Raw genomic sequence first — 25,807 nt, forward strand, 5'->3', positions numbered from 1 at the left:
GAATGCAAAGTTGTGAACCAATGGGACGTGGAGTATTTGAGCTCAGGCTCAAATGAGCCCACACGAACAGTAAAATGAAACAAAAAATCAAAAAATTCTGATTTTTTTTTATGATGAACTTTGACAAAATTTCTAAGTGCTAGCAAATTTTCATCATGAGATCACATTCAAGGAATGCGTGACAAAAAAACAAAAACGATGTTCTGAAAATGCTACTTTCAAAGCATTTTGGAACACTGATTTTTTTTTACCACGCCTTCCACGGATGTGATCTCATGATGAAAATTTACAGACACTTGGAACATTTGTCAAAGTATACCACAAAAAAATTCAGATTTTTTTGATTTTTTTCTGATTTTTTTCACGAATTTACTGTTCATCCAGGCTCAAATGTGCTCCAGCTTATTGCAAAAAAAAAAAGGAGCTCGAGCTCAAAAGGATACTTTCCGAACCAATGAGGATTTTACAAAATTTGCAATGCCAAAACTGTCATACTATACGTCTCCTCATTCTTCCTCTGCATGTGATGGCAGGAGCCAAGAGGATGCGCCGTGTCGCCCGCCTATGGAGTCTGGATGCGATCTATCAAGCAAACTGAACCGCCGTTCGGTTTCCGATCGAGCAGATCAGTTTTTTTAGGGAGATCGAGCAGGTCAGCTGAGCCTGGGGCTGGCGGCTGGCATCGAGAGCCATCGAGGAATCAAGCAGTGGCCTGGGGCGCTCGAGGGAGTCACGCGCCTGCGGGCAGCGGCCCAGCTCCATGCGCTCCCAACGCCTACCCCAGGAAAAATATATAAATAGGAATATATAAAATTTGGGGCCTCCAAATTTGTGGGCCCTGTGCGGGCTGCACACAGTTGGCACAACTATGGGCCCGGCCCGGGCCGCACCTACTAAAATATTGTTCGTCCAGACTCTCAAAGGATGGCTGAGGAGGGATGAATGTCAGGTTTTCTTTAGTAGCTCGAATGGGAATGGCTTCCATTAATGGCAGGTTTTTTAGTAGCCCATACCGAATTTTAAGATTTCACTCGACCCCGCGTCGCTCCCGCTTGGGAGACTCAGGCGGTTCCCCAGCCCTAGCCGCCATCAGGGCTGAATCCACCTTCCCTTACCCCGTCGCTGTCCTCTCAGAGGACGCCATCGGGATGCGCCTGGGGGCCGACGGCGGTGGCAGGGATCTTCCTCTCTCCCGTGTCTCACGGGTGGTGCGGAGCCCTTGCGCATGTGGAGGCACGGCAGATCCGGCTGCGGCGGTGGCTAGCCCTGTCACTACGGTGGGCGGCGGCTTGCCTGGTTCAGGCGGCCGCGACTTATGCTACGTAGGCGTGTCATCCGGCTTCGGGTTGGCGGCGGCGTGGAGGGCCTGCTGGGTTGCTTGGCGGCACCTCCGGTCAGATCTAATCTGGCCGGTGTAGCCGACGGTGGTGGCCATGTCCTCCGTCGAAGGTGGTCGGCCTGAGGCTGGATGATCAGATCTCAAGATCCGTCATTTAGTTTCGGCTGTGAGTCGAAAAGGCAGTTGCCGATGAAAACTGAGCCGATGGCAGGCAATGGCGGTATTATGTGTCGTTACCTCGATGAAGGCATCGTCGTGCAACGACTGTCAACCCACTCATGCTGCTTCGGGGAAACCCTAGGATCTGGTCTTCTAGATCGGATGATGGCGGTACTGAGGTGTTGTTTCTCTCTTCGGAGTATCATTTGTGGAGCAGCACTGGAAGACAGAGGCAGAAGGTGGAGCGGCTTCGTCATGCACGGAGCTTCGGTAGAGATGTCAAGTCATGCCTAGCCGACAGGTGCACGCTGTGTCATGCCTGGTCGGCAGGTGCTAAGCACGACAGATCTTCCAGAAACTTCGCATCGGGATGGACGAGCGTAGGGTGGTGGCGTCGTTGGGCGTCGTGGTGGCATCGACGGATGGACGGACTGCCAAGGATGATGCGGATATCTTTCCTAAAGATGGGTCAGCGGTCGGATGATGATGGCGGCGTCTAATATGTGTGCATATGGTGTACGCTTTAGGTCTGCTGCACCGGCTGCTCGTTCTGATACGTTATATGAATGGATCAGCGACGATACCGGTTTAGATATGGGGAATGAGAGCACTCCATTTATCGAGTTTTATAGGTGTGAGTGATGGCTTCTGGTGGCTTGATGTATGTGTTTGTTACACCTTGATGGAATAATAAATAAAGATGGCCGCATGCATCGATTGATGCAGAGGCTGAGGGGTTTTAACCTCCTTGTCAATCAAGCATGGATTGATCATATGTGCTTGTTAGACCTCAATGGAATAATAAATAAAGATGGCCGCACGCATCGATTGATGCAGAGGCCGAGAGGTTTTAACCTCCTTGTCAATCAAGTATCGATTGACCAGCACCGGTGGATCCGATCACCGGTTGCACCGACACAATGGATTCACGCCGGACCGACTCCGTCTTCGGCCGGGCATATGGATTCATGCCGGATAGACTCGGTTCAGGAGGAGCGTTACAATAATTGGGGCTTCGCGAGCTCGGGTGTTGATGCTCTAACCTTTGCATGGAAAACAATGAGCAGTATTGTGTTGATCTTCGCTCTATCCATTTCGAGGAGCGTTACAATAATTGGGGCTTCGCGAGCTCGGGTGTTGATGCTCTAACCTTTGCAGGAAAAACAATGAGCAGTATTGTGCTGATCTTCGCTCTATCCATCAGGAGGAGCGTTACAAACATAGGGGGTTTTATTATGAGTCAATTACACCACCGATGTTTAAACTTAGTGAAAAAATTATTTTAGTATCAAAACTTGCGGCATACATTAAACTGGTGCCATAACTTGGCTCGTTGTACAAATACGGTGCAAAACTTATTTATATATGCATGCGACGCTGATGAAGTATGACAGCATGGCGTGGGGGTTCATTGTCAGTGACCGGCAGTAGACCAGGCGTGTGGCGTGTAAATTTTGCTAGAACAGCCTCGAATTTTATTTTATTTTCGCATAAAAAACCCTATATGTGCAGGACCCATTGTCAGCCAAAACCACAAATTATGTTAGATTGAAAATATTGCAAACTTGAGGTATCGAGCCGCGAACGCCCGCTAATCTAACCACGCAGCTAACCAACACACAAGGATACACTTCATGTCCTACAAGGATACTCCATCATTATATCGTTGCTTTTAACAACATAATTTAATTAAGAATTTTAATTCCAACAAAAAGACGTGGACATGAGGGTTAGAACACGGGACCTGCAGGACACAATTTGACGGGCATGCCACCCCAACAAAGGCAGGCATTTTTTCTTTGCATACGATTGTTACATTTTATTTCTACAACTGACCGCGGTCATGGGCGAAAAATGGACTGCAGCTAGTACGGCCTATTTTTAACATGTGTTTTGTTTTTATTTTCATTTTTTAAATTGTAAAAATATATGTGAATCCTAGTTATGAATAATATATATAATTGTACATGCATATTCCTTTGAGGATATGCAGGTGACACATTTAGCTCATATATTTTTCCCATACATATATTTGTATTTATTGAAATTATTTTTTTAACACACATAAACTTTATCAAAACACATAAAAACTTGTAAAGCAACATTAAAACAATTCAAGCATGAACCCTTTTATAGCCTACATGAATATTCTATTTACAAACTTGTAAGTAGAGACCAAATGAATGTGGATGCAGTGATTGGCTTGTCTTAAATTTTGCCCCAATCGAAGGTTCGAACCCCACGCCAACATTTTTCAGAATTACTAAAATTATTAATTTATGTTGTTTAAGCAAAAGATATAAGATATGTGTATCCACCAAGCCGTCAAATGGTGTAGCGATTGGGTGGCTAGCCGAGCGACTGGATGGTCCAAATGGCCAGTTTGTGTCTTCGTCTTAATTTATGTTAATTTTTCATTCCAATATAAAATTTGTGCTACAGCTGGGTTTCGCACCTGTCAGGGGCTTTCTCGTGCAAATAAATAAAATTCCAAGGTTGTTTTTGTGAGAAACAACACCCACACGCCTACTCTACAGGGGGAGGTCACTGACAATGGGCCCCACGACATGCTGTCACGCCTCATCGGCGCCGCATGCGTATTCAAACGAGTTTTGCACCGTATTTGCACGCCCTAGCCAAGTTGTGGCACCGGTTCAATGTATGCCACAAGTCATGGCACTAAAGTGACTTTTCTTGCCAAGTTTAAGTACCGGTGGTGTAATTGACTCTTTTATTATGTGTTTGCAAAGTACGTTCTACCCGTACCCTATATTTGATTCAGTCAAGAGATGTTGAACAAGGTAGTAGCTAGTGGCCTGAGTTCGAAAAGAGTACGTGGCTGCCTCTCAAACAAATCCAGTCGTGTGTCTAACCTAACTCTAGTCCGGTCATGACCTCGAGTTCTACTTCTACTCGCGTACCGTCCGACGTCCGTATCTATATATAGCGATTCCGACGGGGCAGCCAAGGCGCCGACTACAATAACAAACGATCACGACGAACCCATCGATGGCAGCCGGCAAGGGCGTCGAGCGGCCGTGGTCGGAGCTTCCCGGCGACCTCCTGGCGGCCGTCTACCGCTGCTGCTCCTCGGCGCACGACCGCTCGCGCTTCGCGGCTGTCTGCACGTCATGGTGCACCGTCGCTTCATGGCACCCGCCGCTGCCTGCTCTGCCTCTGCTGCTGATGCTACCCTCACCGTCCGCCGGCGACCATGATGCAGCGTGGGCGCACAGCCCCGAGGACGGCAGGGCCGTGCGCGTCCCGCTCCCGTGGGCCGTGACACCCGGCACGCGCCTTGTTGGGTCCCATGATGGTGGCTGGATCGCTGCCATGTGTGCGTCCGACGACCATGGGCAGCAGCTCCTGATCGTGAACTCCTTCTGGCATCGAGGTGACGCTCACCGCGAACCAGAGTGCCGTCGAGTACGCGTGGCCGCACACAATCGACGCCGGTTTCAAACCCACAATCACCCGGCCCGCCATCAAGAAGGTCGTCTTCTCCGACGACCCTTCCTCTGGCGGATGCATGCTCGCCGCGATCACCACATGGGGCAATCTCGCACTCTGCAGGGTTGGCAGCCCGGAGGCCGGCTGGACCACACAAGGATGTGGCACAGAAGCATATGGGGATCTTGTGGACATCGCGTTCTGTGATGGCGAACTCCATGGCCTCTCTCGCAACCACAAACTGTTCCTGTATGGCATCTCGTGCACCAAGCTGTTCATGTACGAGGTCGGCGTGAATGAAGACAGCGACCCTCCAACGATCGCCATGGTGCACATCATATCTGACCTCGAGGAGAGCATCCCGAACATGCACAAGCTAGGGCCCAAACACATATTCGAGCTGCATGGCAAGGTGGCAATCGGAGTGGAGTTCTGTGAGTGGCCCGACCTCCGCTCATACTTCAAGGTGTACGAGCTTGGCGAATGCGACGAGAGGACGCGGAACCAATACAAGCGGGCGCAGGTTCCTGTTTCTTAGCCCCGCGTGCTCTAAGGCGGTTCACGTTGGCGTCCAACGTGGTGGGGTGGACAGAAACTACATCTACTACCCCAAGCAATACTCCCCACCCTTCGAAGGTGAGTGCTACATGAAGCGTTTGGATATCGGTAGTTGCGCCGTGTACTTCTCGGGCAACGGGTACATGCATCAAATGGGGAGGATCGTGTCACGGGTGTACCATTACCGTGATGAGGACAACAATAATGGTTGCATGTGGTTTCTGCCTCCAGACTTTTAGTTTCGCATGGCCGATGCACAGGGACAAGGTCTCTTCACGTATTCTTACTTTTGCTAGATGATTCGTGTTGATACTAAAAATTGTCAAAGAAACAGCGATAACACTAATTTGCTACAAATGTGATGGCGGTTCCCCATGTCGACATGGACACGAAGGAGGAAGCAGAGGGACGACAAGCTTGGGATAGCGGGATCTGCAAGCTCCCGCCATAGCCGCGGATTAGGTGCCTCCTTAGCATCATGAAAACTAATTCATCCGTCCAATGCCAACCCTATGCTTTTATCCGTCGAATGAATGCACTCTGGATGGTTGGACTATTGTTCAAGCATCATAGAAAGTCAACTAACATGTTTGGCAACTATAAGGAAGTAGAATATGAGTTATAGAAAAATTAGGCATTGAATGTGTCATTTTAGTCCAAATCCTCTATTTCGTATCTAATGGCAATTGTATTTGGGGATTTGAGAGAGAAGTTTCTTCCCATGTTTGGTTGTGAGAATATACAAGGGATTAGCTAAGAGCATCTTCAAGGGTAAGTGCCTAATTTGAGCCCTTATTTGCTGAGCCACATTTGTCCTCCCCTCCAATGGGGTCTCCCGGTTATCTCCCATTTCTTCCCCACATACCGGGCAGGTTTGGGGACACCCGGACTGTCTGGACAAATGGGGCAGGTTGGGGGAGAGGGTCATTAGGCATACTTTTTTCTCCAGACTATCCGGGCAGACATATTGGATGAGTTTGGGGATTGCGCGAGATTTTGTAGGTGATGAGAATATAAGTTATGACAAAGTATCAAGATGTTCTATGTAAAACAGTTCTCTCCTAATCACGATGCTCCCTGTTATTAAAAATGTTACGAGCTATACTCCCAATTGCATGTCATGCATAATCCTTCATATATTATCATATTCCGCAAAGAAGTGACTTTGTGTCGCAGAACGTCTAAATCTCTATTTCTCTGTCTTCAATTATCTCCAACCAAACAAGTTGTACAAGAAAGTAGTACCAATCTTTGTAACTTTTGAGAAATTATTGGTCGGCATGCATTAATAAAACATGGGCAATAATGCACCTCTATAAATTACAAACGATGGGGTTGCTTTGGGAAGCTAGCCGAGAGAAAGTGTTTAAGTTCTTTTCATTTGGGTGATGCATCATGTAGGGCAAACACGGAAGTGAATGAACATAGTGAACATGGCTAGCTCATCGATACTGCTCTGGCATAGCCTTTTGGTCTCTCTGCATGCATGTTGGATCTGGATTGAGAGGCAACAGAACGCGAAGTGGCACTTTGGTCATGGAGGTTACTTGGTTGGATTTGGATGGCTGGTTAATTAGTGGGATGATCTCGAGAAGTTATTTCAGCTAGTCAATTACATCTTTTGCTATCCACTTTTATGTCCTTTCTCTCCTTAATCTCGGTGAGGAACTTCTCTTCCATGGATCTGAGACCTGTTGCGATGAACTGTGATTGCGCACTTGGTTTGAACGGCGGAGCCGTGGCTGCTCCCCCGAAGAGACCTAACAGATCACATGATTTTGTTATGACCTAACGTCCTAACCTATGATTGGGACAACAAATCTATAATTTCATGGGTAGGAGAGAAGAACAGGGAGACTTGGGGAAGAAGAAGAACAGGGAGAGGGGGGGGGGGGGGGGGGGGGAGTTTAGAATTTCCTCTCTAAATCGATTGTACATCACTTCGGCTTATTGCTAAGTGTACACATTACTGTCACGTTTACATGACTTAGTCTCCCCACCATTAGTCCCACGATGCACGATATGTGTGCACGTTCTCTGTAAACTGCCTGTATTCAGTGCCTATATGTACTCCTGACTCTGAATCAATGAGACAAGTTCAGACTCTGTTCAGTTTTACAGTTCAACATGGTATCAGGCTAGTCCTCGTCCACGATGAACCAAACCGGCGCGGCAACCTCGCCTGCCGCCGGCAACACCCACCTCGGACCTCTGGGTCATCTTCCTTCCCCGACCTACCAACCTACCTTACCTACTCACCCCCCATCTGCTACTCTGCTTGCCCCAACCTCAATCATCGACACCATCACAGATGTATCCCCGTTCATCCCCATCGTCCTCGACCTGGCGGCACACAACTACTACCACTGGCGTCATTTGTTCCTTGTCCACCTCGGGCGCTGCGGCCTCCGCAGCCACATCGACGGCGACAACCTGGCGGCCTCCTCCGATCCCGTTTGGATCAAGGACGACTTCGCCATTCTGCAGTGGATTTACACGCGGATCTCGACGGAGCTGTTCGGCCTCCTCCCCAAGGACGGCGCCACCGCCTTCGTCATCTGGCGCGAGCTCCAGCGCCTGTTCCAGGACAACCGCGATGCCCGCATCAACCACCTGGAGACAGCGATGCGCACCCTCAAGCAGAGGGACGAGCCCGTCGGCACCTACTGCCAGCGCCTCAAGGCCATGGCGGATGAACTGCATGAGCTCGGCGCTCCGGTGGATGACCGCCGGCTCATCTCCGCCACCCTCGCCGGCATCAGCGAGCGATTCGACAAGGTCACCTCCGTCATCCCTCTGCTTCGCCCCGCGCCGCCGTACTCTGAGGTGCTCTCCATGCTTCAACTCGAGGAGACCAAACTGCGCACCAGGATGGAGCAACCGCAGGCCTTCTACTCCAACAACGGGCCTCGCAACAGCGGCAACGCCACCCAAGCTCCGTCCCCGCAACAGCCGGCCGCGCGCCCCACCGGCGTCAGCCCGAACTACAAGGGCAAGAACCCGATTCCCGGTTTTCAGCACCGGAACGCATCCAACAACGGGTCGACCTCCACGACGCCATCGGCTCACGCCTCACCAGCACCGCCTCGTCAACCGGCAGCGACACCGACGGCACCCATGACTCCGCCATGGCGTGCCCACACTGATCCCTGGACCGGCTTGGTTCAGGCCTGGCCTGTCCCATGGACCCAGGCAACTGTCGTCGCCGCGCCTGGCCCCGTGCCCTGGCAGCTGCCGTCGCCACGACTCGTCGGCGGCCCCGGCCTGCTTGGCCGGCCTCCTGCTCAGGCATACTACTCCTTCGCGCAGAACCATCAACCGGCGCCTGCGACATACCCGGCCTCGCCATTTGCGCCTCCTGCCTATGCGGCTGCGCCGATGCAAGCGCCGATGTACGCACCTCCCACGACTCCTGCGTCTCCTGCCTGGGACCAAGCGGCCTTGGTCCACGCCTTGAACGCCTATACCAACCACAATGATGGAGGCTGGATCGTCGACTCTGGAGCAACTGCGCACATGTCTGGTTCGCCTGGTATGCTGTCTTCTGCCCACCCATCTCCTTCTACACCACCCATCATTGTTGGCAATGGATCACATCTCTCTGTCTCTCACATCGGTCGTTCTGTTATTCCTAATGTTCATCGTCCCTTATATCTTAACAATGTTCTTGTTGCTCCTTCCCTAGTCAAAAATCTTATTTCTGTTCGCCGCTTTACAACTGACAACCAAGTTTCCATGGAATTTGATCCCCTTGGTCTTTCTGTGAAGGATCTCAAAATCCAGGCCCTGATCGCACGACATGATAGCACTGGCGATCTCTATCCATTCCATGAAGCCATGACAACCAACTCTGCATCGGCGTTCCTCGCTAGTGTCAACCTTTGGCACCGTCGCTTAGGCCATCCCAATTCACAGACTGTATCTAGTTTACTTCAGCATTTTCAAATTCCCTGTAGAAAAGGCTCTCATGACCCAGCGCTCTGCGAAGCCTGTCAGAGAGGAAAGCATGTATGTTTGCCATTTCATCTATCAAAGACATCTACCTTTACACCATTTGAGCTTTTACATTGTGATGTTTGGACGTCCCCTGTTCTCAGTGTGTCTGGATACAAATATTATCTGATTGTGGTTGATGATTTCACTCACTACATGTGGTCTTTTCCTCTTAAGGCCAAATCTGATGTTCATGGCATTTTTGTGAAGTTTCAACAGTTTGTCTCTACCCATTTCTCCACACCCATTCGATTTCTTCAGTGTGACAATGGCACTGAATTTGACAACCAACGCAATCACGACTTGTTTCTCCAGCATGGCATTGTCCTTCGATTTTCCTGCCCATACACCTCGCCTCAGAATGGCAAGGCTGAGCGCGCCCTTCGCACCACGAATGATATACTCCGCACCTTGCTCATTCAGGCATCCATGCCCATTGCCTACTGGGTCGAAGCTCTTCGGACGGCCACCTTTCTCCTCAACCTTCGCCCCTACAAATCCAACCCCTCCTCTACGCCATACATCAGCCTTCACAACTCACCTCCACCATATGACACGCTGCGCGTTTTTGGTTGCCTGTGCTATCCCAACCTCACTGCCACAACACCTCACAAGCTTGCTCCACGTTCCACTCCGTGCGTATTCTTGGGCTACCCTGACGAGCACCGCGGATATCGCTGCTTGGATCTATCTTCTGGTCGGATTATCATCTCCCGCCATGTGACCTTCGACGAACAATCTTTTCCCTTTGCCACATTGCACGCCACCTCCACGCTTCCGCATCCCAACTCATCCTCCCCTTCCTCACGGCCTCTGTTTGCCGTTACCGACAACCCAGCTCCCACGCAGGCCACAACTACGCATGAACCTCCTACACCTCCGGCACCACCGTCCCCTCCACCCCCTCCCTATACTGCCTCCACCACACCTCCCCATACTCCACCTCTACCGGCCAAGGCAATTCCGGTCCCTATTCCCCAAAACCCACACAAGATGACCACTCGAGCGAAACGGGGCTTTGGCATCCCTGCTCGCCGTCTTAACCTGTTAGCCTCCACCTCTACCATATCCCCTGTTCCTAAAACATACCGCTCTGCACTTCATGATCCCCATTGGCTTGAGGCTATGCGCTCCGAGTTTGATGCTTTTAAGCAGAATGACACTTGGGAGCTTGTTCCTCGTCCTCCCTCCTGCAACGTTGTCTTAGGCAAATGGCTATTCCGCCACAAATTTCACGCTGATGGCAGCTTGGCTCGCTATAAAGCTCGTTGGGTATGCCGCGGCTTCTCTCAACAACCGGGAATCGATTACGATGAGACGTTCTCCCCCGTTGTCAAACCAAGCACGATTCGTGCCGTCCTATCCATTGCGACCTCCTCTCACTGGCCTATACACCAACTAGATGTAAAAAATGCCTTCCTTCACGGCACCTTGACTGAAACTGTGTACTGTCAACAGCCACAGGGCTTCGAAGATCCATCCTTTCCTGATCACGTCTGCTTGCTCAAAAAGTCTCTTTACGGCCTTAAACAAGCACCCCGAGCTTGGTTTTCTCGCTTTGCCACATACATTCAGACCCTTGGCTTCCTCCCTTCAAAGTCTGATTCTTCTCTGTTTACTTATCACTCCGACAATGCCACCGCCTACCTCCTCTTATATGTTGATGACATCATCCTAACCTGCTCCTCCACTACCTTCCTCAACTCTCTTATAGCCTCTCTTCGGTCAGAATTCTCCATGACCGATCTTGGAGCTCTCCATCACTTCTTAGGCATTACTGTCACACGCTCCTCTGCTGGCCTGTTTCTCTCCCAACGCCAGTACCTCTCTGACCTCATTGACCGCGCTAGCATGACTGACTGTCACATTGCTCGCACCCCCGTTGACACTGGCAACAAGCTTGACTCCTCCGGCAACCCTGTTTCTGACCCGGCATTCTACCGCAGCCTTGCAGGTGCTCTGCAATATGCCACCCTAACCCGCCCGGACATTGCTTATGCTGTCCAACAGGCCTGCCTATTCATGCATGATCCTCGTGATCCTCACCTCGCTCTTGTCAAGCGTATCATTCGCTACCTCAAGGGCACTCTTCATCTTGGCTTACACATAAACACCTCCTCCCCAACTTCCCTGACAGCATACTCGGATGCCGATTGGGCCGGCTGCCCCGAGACCCGTCGCTCTACTTCTGGATTTTGTGTGTATTTAGGTGATAATCTAATCTCTTGGTCTTCCAAAAGGCAACACACTGTTTCCAGGTCGTCAGCAGAAGCGGAGTATAGAGCTGTGGCACACGCTGTTGCTGAGTCTGTGTGGCTCCGCCAATTATTGTTGGAACTCCAACGTCCAATATCCAAGGCCACCATTGTTTTCTGCGACAATATCTCTGCAGTGTACATGTCAGCAAATCCAGTTCAGCATCGCCGCACCAAGCACATTGAGATCGATCTCCACTTTGTCCGTGAGAAGGTGCAGCTGGGCGAAGTCAAAGTACTGCATGTTCCTACTCAATCTCAATATGCTGACATTTTCACCAAAGGACTACCAACAGCGATTTTCAGTGAATTTTGCTCCAGTCTTACCATCGTCGACATCGATGCTGCGACTGCAGGGGGATGCTAAGTGCACACATTACTGTCACGTTTACATGACTTAGTCTCCCCACCATTAGTCCCACGATGCACGATATGTGTGCACGTTCTCTGTAAACTGCCTGTATTCAGTGCCTATATGTACTCCTGACTCTGAATCAATGAGACAAGTTCAGACTCTGTTCAGTTTTACAGTTCAACACTTATAACTGGGCCGGCTACCCTCACTGACCGCCTTGATCCCACACTCACTTGTCCCTCGCTGCTACGATTGCCTCTGCTGGCGCCAGACCATTTCCCGCCAAGTACTAAGCTGTAACAGCTTCAGTTTCATCTGTCCTGATGTGCTTTGTTTCCTCTGCTTCCAGTCTTGTGTCCACAACTGCGATCACGCTGCTAGACTCATCTAGGAGTGTGACATTCACCCGACACACCCCTTGTTTGGTCCCATGATGGTGGCCGGATCACTGCCACATGCATGTTCCGGTGTTCGACGACCACCAGCACCAGCTCCTGATCGTGAACCCCTTCCCTGCCATCCAGGCGGCGCTCTCCGCGAAGCATGGGGATGTTGAGTGTGCCCCACTGAGAACCGACGACACCATAATTGTGCCATCAAGAAGGTCGTCTTCTACGACGGACCTTCCTCAGGCACTCTGCAGGGTTGGCTACCCGGAGGTCTACTGGACCACGGGAGCATACGAGGAGCTTGTGGACATCGCCTTCTGCAACGGCGAACTCCATGGCCCCTCTCGCAACCGCAAACTGTTCCTATACGACATCTCGCGCACCAAGCTGTTCATGTGCGAGGTCGCCGTGAATGAAGGCCGCGGCGCTCCAATGATCACCATGGTCCACATCATGTCCGACATCAAGGCGAGCATCCCGAACACGCACGAGCAACAGGTGACGTGCCAGGCCAAACACATTTTCGAGCTGCGCGGCAAGGGTGTACCATTACCGCGATGAGGACAACAATAATGGTTGCATGTGGTTTCTGCCTCCAACTTTTAGTTTCTCATGGCCGATGCACAGGGACAAATTCTCTTCATGTTTCCTTAATTTTGCTAGATGGTTCCTGTTGATACCACAAATTGTCAAAGAAAATTGTTAGACATCAATCTGCTATACCACACTGGATTCTTGTGTGTTCGTCATCAAACCTGGGGGTCTTTATTTCTGAACATAACAAAATATAAATACATGCAAAAAATACGAGAGCTGTCCTGTGTGGATTTCGTCATTGAAATCAAAACTACAAGAGTCGAAATCTAATGCAAAAAATAAATAAATAAAATCAGGGTTCAGGCAAAACAAAAAAAAAGAAACTATACCTCTCCTGTTACAGCATCAGCGATATAGGCACTGACTGAACCACTTCCAAAAAAGCTCAGAGATACATTATAGTATAGCAGAAAGAAAGCTAAACACCATTCTTAATGCATTCTGCAAGCGCCACATCATGACTCATCAACCATGCCGCGACATCAGTTACAAGGGGGATCTCCTCGCCGACCCCATCAGCAGTAACCACATTTTCCCTTTTTACCGTTTTTTGAGTTACCTAATCGCGCATGAGTGCTAGTGACACAAAAGAAAAAGCTAAGCTAGCAAGAGGTCAAAACAAGGGTTAACTGTAAATCACTATTACAACATACTCCCTCTGATTTAGTATAACTTGGAAGTACATCAGAACATAAAGAAAAATGTAACTCAGCTAACAAAAAAAAATGCAGCATTGTCATCTTTAGGTGCTGAATTTCGACAAGCTGGAACGGTTGGAGCAGGAGGTCTTATTAAACTATAAGGTGCGAATGTAAACGGCAAACATATGCGCAGCAGCAGAAGTGGGAAGTTACTACTGAACAAACTTATATAGCACACGGTTCCAACAAAATTTAAGTTGGGCAGAAATACCGAAGATTTGCAGCTCACACGAACTAGAGCACAGCAACCAACAGACTGGATCACGTCTGCATCCTCCTCTCGGACTGAATGACATCCCAACAAGCTCACTGATAGATAGCAGACAGAGCGCCAAACCACTCTTCTTCAGCCATTCTCCAAGCGCAGGACGCCAATGTTCATTCCAGACTTGAACAACACCCTCACTTGCCACCACCCACCGATAGCCAATGAAAAACAGTAACATTCCTCATTTTCCAAATGATCCAGAAACGAAGCTAATTAACATCTGAGATCAGTCTAGGCAGATTGGAAACCACACTAAACAGAAGTAACCATTTGCTATCATAGATCTGATATTCCAAACATAGCTTCAGACACATGTAAGTCCTTTATCGATGAAAATAAAGTTCAGTTTTGAGCTCGGTTGTCCCTAGGACTGAAAGTATCAGCCAATAGGCCATCAAGAAACAGTACTGGAGAAAAATCAAGGAAAAATCTGATACAGGCTAGTAAAGCATGAATTGCTTTCACAGCATTTAATCACTTCCAAAAAAAGGTACTGCAGAAAGAACGAAGATTTTCAGCTCACAAGAATTAGAACAAGCAACAAACAAACTGGACCAAAACCGAATCCTCAGATTGATCAATGTATTGTGACCATCGACTAGTCCAAAATTGTTCCCAAAAAGAGGGTCCAGAATTGACATTCAGAGACAAATCATGGATCCAATTACTAGCTTCATCAAGTGTTAGCAATGACCAACCTAGCATGCCACAGACATACCAGACCTGACAACCAACTCTTGTCAGGCAAGAACACTGAAACAATTTGTGGTGCAGTAAGCATTTAAATTTGTTAATTGTCTTAAGAAACTTTACCCTCCAAGCCTGTTCCAACCCCAACTCAGAGATGAGGAACTCAAACTTTTGCTAAACTGATTCCTTGACATCCTCAACAAAATCAGAACCATAGACACAGGAATACTTACCCTTGGCATCAGTCAACCTGAATGTCTTCTTCAGGTATTCCAATTTGGCAGCTATATTTTTCCCGCCAAGGAATGCGACAATGCGCAGGGCGTGCCTGAATATCCCAGAGTCACGGGGCACACCTATGCCCATCGGTGCAAGCCAACATCACCCGGAATGCATTAAAGTTTTAAAATAGAGATTTTAATGCATGCAGAATGGCCTGTTCTCGTTTACTTAGTTCCAAGTGTTAAATAACATGGCATGAGGATGAACAAGTTGATAAGCAAGTCATGGTTTCTTCTCTACTAAATGATAGCATTAACATATCAGGATTCAAATTATCAGTTTCATCAAGCGTTAGCAAAGACCATACCAGCATCTAACAGACGGACAACCAACATCAAGTTAGGCAAAGTACAGTGAAACAGGAATTACCAGCTTTCAACAAATTGAAAACTTTGTTGCACCTTACAAAGTTTACCAATTCTCATAGCCCATTCTTGATTCATGTAAATCTGAATCTAGCCGGCACTTCCCCTTTGCAAGCAGACGCGTAGTCTTCAGCAAGGTATGGTGCGGCTTCCTTGTGAGGGCATATGAACTTTTCCATGAAAACCTTCTCAGTCTTAACCAGTGTTGTATAGTAGCTCCGCCCGTGCTCTAGCAATCCATTTTCCTTGAGAAATCTCACAACATAGTAGCGGGGCCTGAGCCGGCCCTCCAGGCTGTAAGCGAGCATAACGGGGCGATGAGCAATGTAGGCTGGGTCCAACCCCACCTCAGAGATAAGGAACTCTGACACACGCTCCAGCACATCATGTGACCTTGTCAGCAGCACCGGAGCCTTGGACAAAGCAATGCCAACGTCGGCATCAGACCACCCAAGTGTCCTCTTCAAGTAGTCCACTTTGGCAGTGATCTTGTCTTCGCTGAAGTATGAGACAGCGTGCAGCGCTTGCCTGAACATCCCAGATTCACGGGGCACACCTATACGTTCGGCGCAGGCGACCATCCACAAGACACGCTCTGCGCTGGCACAAAGTATCCTCGGCGCACGGATGAAGAGCTTGGCAATATCACAAGCACCTAGACCGCACTCTGCTAGGATACTGACTTTGGGCTTGACCGCACTCTCGAGGTGGGAGCCGAGGAAGCCGGAGCCGTACTTGAGCGACCGGAGCAAGTTGTCGATGGAGCCGAAGAGTGGCAGGTAGTACTCTAGCTTGGAGACGACGGATCTGTGGCGCAAGTAGCCGGGGGCGAGCGAGACGAGGCGCGCAATCTCGGCATCTGACAGGCCGAGGCCGGTGAGCCCCGCGACGACAGGGGCCAGAGTTCTCTCCACGCCGGCGCAGAGGAACCGCGGGTCCTTGGCGACGACGGCCGCGACATCGGCGCCGGAGAGGCCGAGGCCGGCGAGGAAGGCGATGACGGCGTCGGGGTTGGAGGGGGACTTGAGGTGGGAGAGCTTGGCGGAGGCCTTGAGGGCCTGTGGTCGGGTGAGGCCGCAGGTGGCGACGAGGTACTCCTCCACGGCGAAGCTAGGGTTGGTGGAAGCGGCGGAGAGGAGGCGGTGGAGGGAGAGGAGTTGGGAGGTGGAAGGAGAGAGGACGCGCTTCCAGAGGTGGAGCATGGCGCCGCGACGGCGGCGGGGCAACCGTTGAGTGCTGCCGCTGCGGCGGCGGCGGCGGCGGCGGCGTGTGTGTCTACGGTGGTGTGGTGGACGGACAGAGGGATTGGCCAGTGAAGAACTTGGCTGAGTTGATCCGTGCCATCCAAATGGCATCCAACAGCGTATTTTCATCCACACGTTGCCAAGAGCAAGCAGCGTCCATTAGAACCCAAATATAACTAGCACACGAAATAAGTACACCCCTAAAAATAAGGCCACCACTCTGCGCCGGCCGAAAGTTTCGGCCGGTCGGTTAGCAGCCGTCCGATGTGAGTGAGGTGGGCCGCATGATCTGTTCCTTCTCTTTCCTCTCGCACGGGTCAAAATCCCCCCGCGTCTCTCTCTCTCCCCTGCAGCGAGCACGCCCGCGCCCTCTCGGCACCCTGCGCAACCATCACCGCTCGCCGCCGGTCGCCTCCGTCGTCTCCTTCTGTGTTTTCCGTTGGTTCCGTGCATGTAGCAGTGTGTCCCGTAGTTGCAGCTCCCTATGACGACGGCCGCAGCTCTGGCGTGCGCCGGTTGCAGGTCGCAGCACCTCCGTCGCCCAGCTCATCGCCCCATGGTATCAATTTCGATGCCGTTCCTAGAAAAAAACGAAGACATTCCAGCAAAAAACAAGGTTCCAACAAAAACATTATATGGTTTTAGCAAAAAAAGTGTGTGGTTCCAGCAAAAAATGAGATGGTTTTCGGCAAAACATTGATATTGTTGAGGCATATCTCTCTCGATGTGGTTTTGATGATTGATGACAACGTGTTTGCGGACTAATCGTGTGCTTTGAGTATTTCAGAGATTCATCCTTGGCACGAGACGATTTCTTCCCCTCGGAGTGTCATTCAAGACGGTGTAGCTCTTTTGTTTCTCTTTCGATGGACTAGTTGCGTAGAGGGCACCGTACTATCAAGAGGGGGTCCGCTGGGGTATTGCTTGGGTGGAATCAACACGTACACATCCGCTTCTCACCCTCAGAGCTCTTCCGCTTCGATGGAGAGATCTTTTCTCTCTTGTGTGTCTTGTCTGGGTCCCAGCAGTAGTACCGTTGAGGGGTCACAAGCGGCAGTACCGCTCCGCAGCGGTAGTACCGCCGGTGACTCCGCAGTTGTACTACCGCTGGCCTGCCTGGCCCTACCGCCTCGACTTCAGCTTCGTTGGAGAGATCTTCTCTCTCTTATCTGGGTCCCAGCGGTAGTACCGTGCTACCCAGCGGTAGTACCGCTGAGGGGTCACAAGCGGCAGTACCGCTCCGCAGCGGTAGTACCGCCGGTGACTCCGCAGCTGTACTACCGCTGGCCTGTCTGGCTCCTACCGCCTCGACTCGAGGGCTCTTTTCTCGTGTCGGGTTTTGCAGCACTAGTTGCGGCAGTAGAGGCGGTAGTACCGCTTCGCAGCGGTAGTACCGCCCTTTCCACCGCGGTAGTACCGCTGGCTCAGCGGTAGTACCGCCCCCAAGCGGTACTACCACCCTCTGGGGGGCTGTTTAGTGGGGCAACGGTTGGATTGTTGCCCCCACTATAAAAGGGGGTCCCCTTCTTCCCTGTTGACTTACCTCTTCCCCCTCAAGCTCCATTAATGCTCTAAGCTCCATTTTCACCCGATCTATCTCTCTAGCCAATCAAACTTGTTGATTTGCTCGGGAGTGGTTGAGAAGGCCCCGATCTACATTTCCACCAAGAGATTTTCGATTCCCCCACCTATCCCTAGCGGATCTTGTTACTCTTGGGTGTTTGAGCACCCTAGACGGCTGAGGTCACCACGGAGCCATAGTCCATTGTGGTGAAGCTTCGTGGTATTGTTGGGAGCCTCTGGTTAAGTTATGGAGATTGCCCCAACCTTGTTTGTAAAGGTTCGGTCGCCGCCTTCAAGGGCACCAATAGTGGAATCATGACATCTCGCATTGTGTGAGGGCGTGAGGAGAATACGGTGGCCCTAGTGGCTTCTTGGGGAGCATTGTGCCTCCACACCGCTCTAACGGAGACGTACTTCCCCTCAAAAGGAAGGAACTTCGGTAACACATCCTCGTCTTCATCGGATCTGTTGGAAATATGCCCTAGAGGCAATAATAAAATGGTTATTATTATATTTCCTTGTTCATGATAATTGTCTATTGTTCATGCTATAATTGTATTATACAGAAATCATAATACATGTGTGAATACATAGACCACAACATGTCCCTAGTGAGCCTCTAGTTGACTAGCTCGTTGATCAATAGATGGTTACGGTTTCCTGACCATGGACATTGGATGTCATTGATAACGGGATCACATCATTAGGAGAATGATGTGATGGACAAGACCCAATCCTAAGCATAGCGCAAGATCGTGTAGTTCGTCTGCTAAAGCTTTTCTAATGTCAAGTGTCTTTTCCTTAGACCATGAGATTGTGCAATCCCGGATACTGTAGGAATACTTTGGGTGTGCCAAACGTCACAACGTAACTGGGTGACTATAAGGGTGCACTACGGGTATCTCTGAAAGTGTCTATTGGGTTGGCACGAATCGAGACTGGGATTTGTCACTCCGTATGACGGAGAGGTATCTCTGTTGGGGAACGTAGCATAAATTCAAAATTTTCCTACGTGTCACCAAGATCAATCTATGGAGTCATCTAGCAACGAGGGAGGAGTAGATCTACATACCCTTGTAGATCGCGCGCGGAAGCGTTCAAGAGAACGGGGTTGATGGAGTCGTACTCGTCGTGATCCAAATCACCGATGATCCTAGCGCCGAACGGACGGCACCTCTGCGTTCAACACACGTACGGAGCAGCGACGTCTCCTCCTTCTTGATCCAGCAAGGAGGAAGGAGAGGTTGATGGAGATCCAGCAACACGACGGCGTGGTGGTGGAAGTAGCGGGATTCCAACAGGGCTTCGCCAAGCGCTGCAGGAGGAGGGAGATGTGTCATGGGAGGGAGAGGGAGGCGCCAGGGCTTAGGTTTGGCTGCCCTCCCTTCCCCCCACTATATATAGGGCCAAGGGAGAGGGGGGAGGCGCAGCCTTGGCCCTTCCTCCAAGGAAGGGTGCGGCCAGGGAGGAGTCCCACCTCCCCAAGGCACCTCGGAGGTGCCTTCCCCCTTTAGGACTCTTCCTTTCCCTCTTCTCTTGGCGCATGGGCCTCTTGGGGCTGGTGCCCTTGGCCCATATAGGCCAAGGCGCACCCCCTACAGCCCATGTGGCCCCCCGGGGCAGGTGGCCCCACCCGGTGGACCCCTGGGACCCTTCCGGTGGTCCCGGTACAATACCGGTGACCCCGAAACTTGTCCCGATGGCCGAAATAGCACTTCCTATATATAAATCTTTACCTCCGGACCATTCCGGAACTCCTCGTGACGTCCGGGATCTCATCCGGGACTCCGAACAACTTTCGGGTTACCGCATACTAATATCTCTATAACCCTAGCGTCACCGAACCTTAAGTGTGTAGACCCTACGGGTTCGGGAGACATGCAGACATGACCGAGATGACTCTCCGGTCAATAACCAACAGCGGGATCTGGATACCCATGTTGGCTCCCACATGTTCCACGATGATCTCATCGGATGAACCACGATGTCAAGGACTTAATCAATCCCGTATACAATTCCCTTTGTCTAGCGGTACGATACTTGCCCGAGATTCGATCGTCGGTATCCCGATACCTTGTTCAATCTCGTTACCGGCAAGTCTCTTTACTCGTTTCGTAACACATCATCCCGTGACCAACTCCTTGATCACATTGTGCACATTATGATGATGTCCTACCGAGTGGGCCCAGAGATACCTCTCCGTTTACACGGAGTGACAAATCCCAGTCTCGATTCGTGCCAACCCAACAGACACTTTCGGAGATACCTGTAATGTACCTTTATAGCCACCCAGTTACGTTGTGACGTTTGGCACACCCAAAGCACTCCTACGGTATCCGGGAGTTGCACAATCTCATGGTCTAAGGAAATGATACTTGACATTAGAAAAGCTTTAGCATACGAACTACATGATCTTGTGCTAGGCTTAGGATTGGGTCTTGTCCATCACATCATTCTCCCAATGATGTGATTCCGTTATCAATGACATCCAATGTCCATGGTCAGGAAACCGTAACCATCTATTGATCAACGAGCTAGTCAACTAGAGGCTTACTAGGGACATGGTGTTGTCTATGTACCTACACATGTATCTGAGTTTCCTATCAATACAATTCTAGCATGGATAATAAACGATTATCATGAACAAGGAAATATAATAATAACTAATTTATTATTGCCTCTAGGGCATATTTCCAACAGTCTCCCACTTGCACTAGAGTCAATAATCCAGTTCACATCGATATGTGATTAACACTCAAGGTCACATCCCCATGTGACTAACACCCAAAGAGTTTACTAGAGTCAATAATCTAGTTCAAATTACCATGTGATTAACACTTGATGAGTTCTGGGTTTGATCATGTTATGCTTGTGAGAGATGTTATAGTCAACGGGTCTGAATCTTTCAGATCCGTATGTACTTGCAAATTTCTTATGTCATCTTCCAGATGCAGCTACCACGTTCTATTTGGAGCTATTCCAAATAACTGTTCTACTATACGAATCCAGTTTACTACTCAGAATAATCTGGATTAGTGTCAAAGTTTGCATCGGCGTAACCCTTTACGACGAACTCTTTTATCACCTCCATAATCGAGAAAATTCCTTAGTCCACTAGTTACTAAGGATAACTTTGACCGCTGTCCTGTGATCCATTCTTGGATCACTCTTGTACCCCTTGACTGACTCATGGCAAGGCACACTTCAGGTGCGGTACACAGCATAGCATACTATAGAGCCTACGTCTAAAGCATAGGGGACGACCTTCGTCCTTTCTCTCTATTCTGCCGTGGTCGAGCTTTAAGTCTTAACTTCATACCTTACAACTCAGGCAAGAACTCCTTCTTTGACTGATCCATCTTGAACACCTTCAAGATCATGTCAAGGTATGTGCTCATTTGAAAGTACCATTAAGCGTTTTGATCTATCCTTATAGATCTTGATGCTCAATGTTCAAGTAGCTTAATCCAGGTTTTCCATTGAAAAACACTTTCCAAATAACCCTATATGCTTTCCAGAAATTCTACGTCATTTCTGATCAACAATATGTCAACAACATATACTCATCAGAAAATTCTATAGTGCTCCCACTCACTTCTTTGGAAATACAAGTTTCTCATAAACTTTGTATAAATCCAAAATCTTTGATCATCATCAAAGCATACATTCCAACTCCGAGATGCTTACTCTAGTCCTTAGAAGGATTGCTGGAGCTTTGCATACTTATTAGCATCCTTCAGGATTGACAAAACCTTCCGGTTGTATCACATACAACCTTTCCTCAAGAAAATCATCGAGGAAACAATGTTTTGACATCCTATCTGCAAGATTTCATAAATAATGCAGTAATCGCTAATATAATTCCAACAGACTTTTAGCATCGCTACGAGTGAGAAAGTCTCATCGCAGTCAACTCCTTGAACTTGTCGGAAACATCTTAACGACAAGTCGAGCTTTCTTAATGGTGATACCTACCATCATTGTCCGTCTTCCTTTTAAAATCCATATGTACCTAACAGCCTTACGACCATCAAGTAGTTCTGTCAAAGTGTACACTTTGTTTCCATACATGGATCCTCTCTCGGATTTTATGGCCTCGAGCCATTTATCGGAATCCGGGCCCACCATCGCTTCTCCATAGCTCGTAGGTTCATTGTTGTCTAGCAACATGACTTCCAAGACAGGATTACGTACCACTCTGAAGTAGTACGTATCCTTGTCATCCCACGAGGTTTGGTAGTGACTTGATCTGAAGTTTCATGATCACTATCATAAGCTTCCACTTCAATTGGTGTAGGTGCCACAGGAACAACTCCTGTGCCCTGCCACACACTAGTTGAAGAGACGGTTTAATAACCTCATCAAGTCTCCACCATCCTCCCACTCAATTCTTTCGAGAGAAACTTTTCCTCGAGAAAGGACCCGATTCTAGAAACAATCCCTTATTGCTTTCGGATCTGAGACAGGAGGTATACCCAACTGTTTTGGGTGTCCTATGAAGATGCATTTATCCGCTTTGGGTTCGAGCTTATCAGCCTGAAACTTTTTCACATAAGCGTCGCAGCCCCAAACTTCTAAGAAATGACAGCTTAAGTTTCTCTAAACCATAGTTCATACGGTGTCATCTCATCGGAATTACGTGGTACCCTATTTAAAGTGAATGTGGCTGTCTCTAATGCCTAACCCATAAACTATCGTGGTAATTCGATAAGAGACATCATGGTATGCATCATATCCAATAGGGTGCAGTTATGATGTTCGGACACACCATCACACTATGGTGTTCCAGGCTGTATTAGTTGTGAAACAATTTCCACAATTTCTTAATTCTGTGCCAAACTCGTAATTCAGATATTCATCTCTATGATCATATCATAGATATTTTATCCTCTTGTCACGACGATCTTTCAACTTCACCTGAAATTACTTGAACCTTTCAATAATTCAGACTCGTGATTCATCAAGTAAATATACTCAACATCTACTCAAATCATCTGTGAAGTAAGAACATAACGATATCCACCACATGCCTCAGCACTCATTGGATTGCACACATCAAAATGTATTACTTCCAACAAGTTGCTTTCTAGTTCCATTTTACTGAAAACGAGGCTTTCAGTCATCTTGCCCATGTGGTATGATTTGCATGTCTCAAGTGATTCAAAATCAAGTGAGTCCAAACGGTCCATTTGCATGGAGTTTCTTCATGCATATACACCAATAGACATGGTTCGCATGTCTCAAACCTTTCAAAACAAGTGAGCCCAAAGATCCATCAACATGGAGCTTCTTCATGCGTTTTATACCGATATGACTTACGTGGCAGTGCCACAAGTAGGTGGTACTATCATTACTATCTTTTGGCATGAACATGTGTATCACTACGATCGAGATTCAATAAACCATTCATTTCAGGTGCAAGACCATTGAAGGTATTATTCAAATAAACAGAGTAACCATTATTCTCTTTAAATGAATAACCGTATTGCGATAGACATAATCCAATCATGTCTATGCTCAACGCAAACACCAATCTCGATGGTAGAGGGAGCGTACGATATTTGATCATATCAACATTGGAAACACTTCCAACACATATCGTCATCTCACCTTTAGCTAGTCTCCGTTTATTCCGTAGCTTTTATTTCGAGTTACTAACACTTAGCAACTGAACCGGTATCTAATACCCTGGTGCTACTAGGAGTACTAGTAAAGTACACATTAACATAATGTATATCCAATATACTTCTATCGACAACCTTCTCATCTACCAAGTATCTAGGGTAATTCTGCTCCAGTGGCTGTTCCCCTTATTACAGAAGCACTTAGTCTCGGGTTTGGGTTCAACCTTGGGTTTCTTCACTAGAGCAGCAGCTGATTTGCCGTTTCATGAAGCATCCCTTTTTGCCCTTGCCCTCCTTGAAACTAGTGGTTTCACAAACCATCAACAATTGATGCTCCTTCTTGATTTCTACTTTTGTGGTGTCAAACATCGCGAATATCTCAAGGATCATCATATATGTCCCTGATATATTATAGTTCATCACGAAGCTCTAGCAGCTTGGTGGTAATGACTTCGGAGAAACATCACTATCTCATCTGGAAGATCAACTCCCACTCGATTCAAATGATTGTTGTACTTAGACAATCTGAGCACAAGCTCAACAATTGAGCTTTTCTCCCTTAGTTGCAGGCTAAGAAAATCGTCGGAGGTCTTATACCTCTTGACGTGGGCACGAGCCTGAAATCCCAATTTCAGCCCTCGAAACATCTCATATGTTTTGCGACGTTTTAAAACGTCTTCGGTGCCTCAACTCTAAGCCGTTTAACTGAACTATCACGTAGTTATCAAAATGTGTATGTCAGATGTTCGCAACATCCATAGACAACGTTCGAGGTTCAGCACACTGAGCGGTGCATTAAGGACATAAGCCTTCTATGAAGCAATGAGGACAATCCTCAGTTTACGGACCTAGTCCGCATAATTGCTACTATCAACTTTCAACTAAATTTTCTCTAGGAACATATCTAAACAATAGAACTGAAGCGCGAGCTACGACATAATTTGCGAAGACCTTTTGTCTATGTTCAGGATAATTAAGTTCATCTTGTGAACTCCCACTCAGATAGACATCCCTCTAGTCATCTAAGTGATTACATGATCCGAGTCAACTAGGCCGTGTCCGATCATCACGTGAGACGAACTAGTCATCATCGGTGAACATCTTCATGTTGATCATATCTACCATACGACTCATGCTCGACCTTTTGGTCTCTTGTGTTTCGAGGCCATGTCTGTACATGCTAGGCTCGTCAAGTCAACCTAAGTGTTTCGCGTGTGTAAATCTGGCTTACACCCGTTGTATGTGAACGTAAGAATCTATCACACCCGATCATCACGTGGTGCTTCGAAACGACGAACTTTCGCAACGGTGCACAGTTAGGGGGAACACTTTCTTGAAATTTCAATGAGGGATCATCTTATTTACTACCGTCGTTCTAAGCAAATAAGATGCATAAACATGATAAACATCACATGCAATCAAATAATAGTGACATGATATGGCCAATATCATATAGCTCCTTTGATCTCCATCTTGGGGCTCCATGATCATCTTGTCACCGGCATGACACCATGATCTCCATCATCGTGTCTCCATGAAGTTGCTCGCCAACTATTACTTCTACTACTATGGCTACCGGTTAGCAATAAAGTAAAGTAATTACATGGCGTTGTTCAATGACACGCAGGTCATACAATAAATTAAGACAACTCCTATGGCTCCTGCCGGTTGTCATACTCATCGACATGCAAGTCGTGATTCCTATTACAAGAACATGATCAATCTCATACATCACATATATCATTCATCACATCCTTTTGGCCATATCACATCACATAGCATACCCTGCAAAAACAAGTTAGACGTCCTCTAATTGTTGTTTGCATGTTTTATGTGGCTGCTATGGGTTTCTAGCAAGAACGTTTCTTACCTACGCAAAGACCACAACGTGATATGCCAATTGCTATTTACCCTTCATAAGGACCCTTTTCATCGAACCTGATCCGACTAAAGTGGGAGAGACAGACACCCGCCA

The 25,807-nt window shown here is 48.4% G+C and overlaps 3 protein-coding genes across 3 annotated transcripts; 2 read left to right on the top strand and 1 right to left on the bottom strand.

Moving 5' to 3' along the window:
• Nucleotides 1–4,507: 4,507 nt before the first annotated feature.
• On the top strand, nucleotides 4,508–5,486 carry LOC147963212 (uncharacterized). The gene is made up of 2 exons (XM_087529517.1): nucleotides 4,508–4,798; nucleotides 4,893–5,486. The coding sequence occupies exons 1-2, from the start codon at nucleotides 4,508–4,510 to the stop codon at nucleotides 5,484–5,486; spliced, it is 885 nt and encodes a 294-aa protein (XP_087385643.1).
• A 2,174-nt stretch (nucleotides 5,487–7,660) lies between these two features.
• On the top strand, nucleotides 7,661–9,309 carry LOC147963213 (uncharacterized). Its single transcript, XM_087526614.1, has 2 exons — nucleotides 7,661–9,038; nucleotides 9,275–9,309. The coding sequence occupies exons 1-2, from the start codon at nucleotides 7,661–7,663 to the stop codon at nucleotides 9,307–9,309; spliced, it is 1,413 nt and encodes a 470-aa protein (XP_087382740.1).
• Nucleotides 9,310–15,390: 6,081 nt separating this feature from the next.
• Nucleotides 15,391–16,799, bottom strand: LOC125515958 (transcription termination factor MTERF8, chloroplastic-like). The gene has a single exon (XM_048681433.2). It carries the CDS (start codon nucleotides 16,772–16,774, stop codon nucleotides 15,476–15,478), a length of 1,299 nt encoding a protein of 432 aa, XP_048537390.2. The 5' UTR covers nucleotides 16,775–16,799; the 3' UTR covers nucleotides 15,391–15,475.
• Nucleotides 16,800–25,807: the final 9,008 nt, after the last annotated feature.

Source organism: Triticum urartu, chromosome 6A (genome assembly GCF_056163025.1).
Source record: "Triticum urartu cultivar PI428250 chromosome 6A, HENAU_Tu73, whole genome shotgun sequence".
NCBI classification, from domain to species: Eukaryota; Viridiplantae; Streptophyta; class Magnoliopsida; order Poales; family Poaceae; genus Triticum; species Triticum urartu.

What these genes read in the sequence shown, in the direction of transcription:
- LOC147963212 (XM_087529517.1), top strand. Translation starts at nt 4,508, where the DNA reads ATGGCAGCCGGCAAGGGCGTCGAGCGGCCGTGGTCGGAGCTTCCCGGC. An exon ending in TGACACCCGGCACGCGCCTT is followed by an intron (nt 4,799 to 4,892) that starts GTTGGGTCCCAT and finishes TCTGGCATCGAG; the next exon opens with GTGACGCTCACCGCGAACCA.
- LOC147963213 (XM_087526614.1), top strand. Translation starts at nt 7,661, where the DNA reads ATGAACCAAACCGGCGCGGCAACCTCGCCTGCCGCCGGCAACACCCAC. An exon ending in GCACATGTCTGGTTCGCCTG is followed by an intron (nt 9,039 to 9,274) that starts GTATGCTGTCTT and finishes CTTTCTGTGAAG; the next exon opens with GATCTCAAAATCCAGGCCCT.
- LOC125515958 (XM_048681433.2), bottom strand. Translation starts at nt 16,774, where the DNA reads ATGAAAATACGCTGTTGGATGCCATTTGGATGGCACGGATCAACTCAG.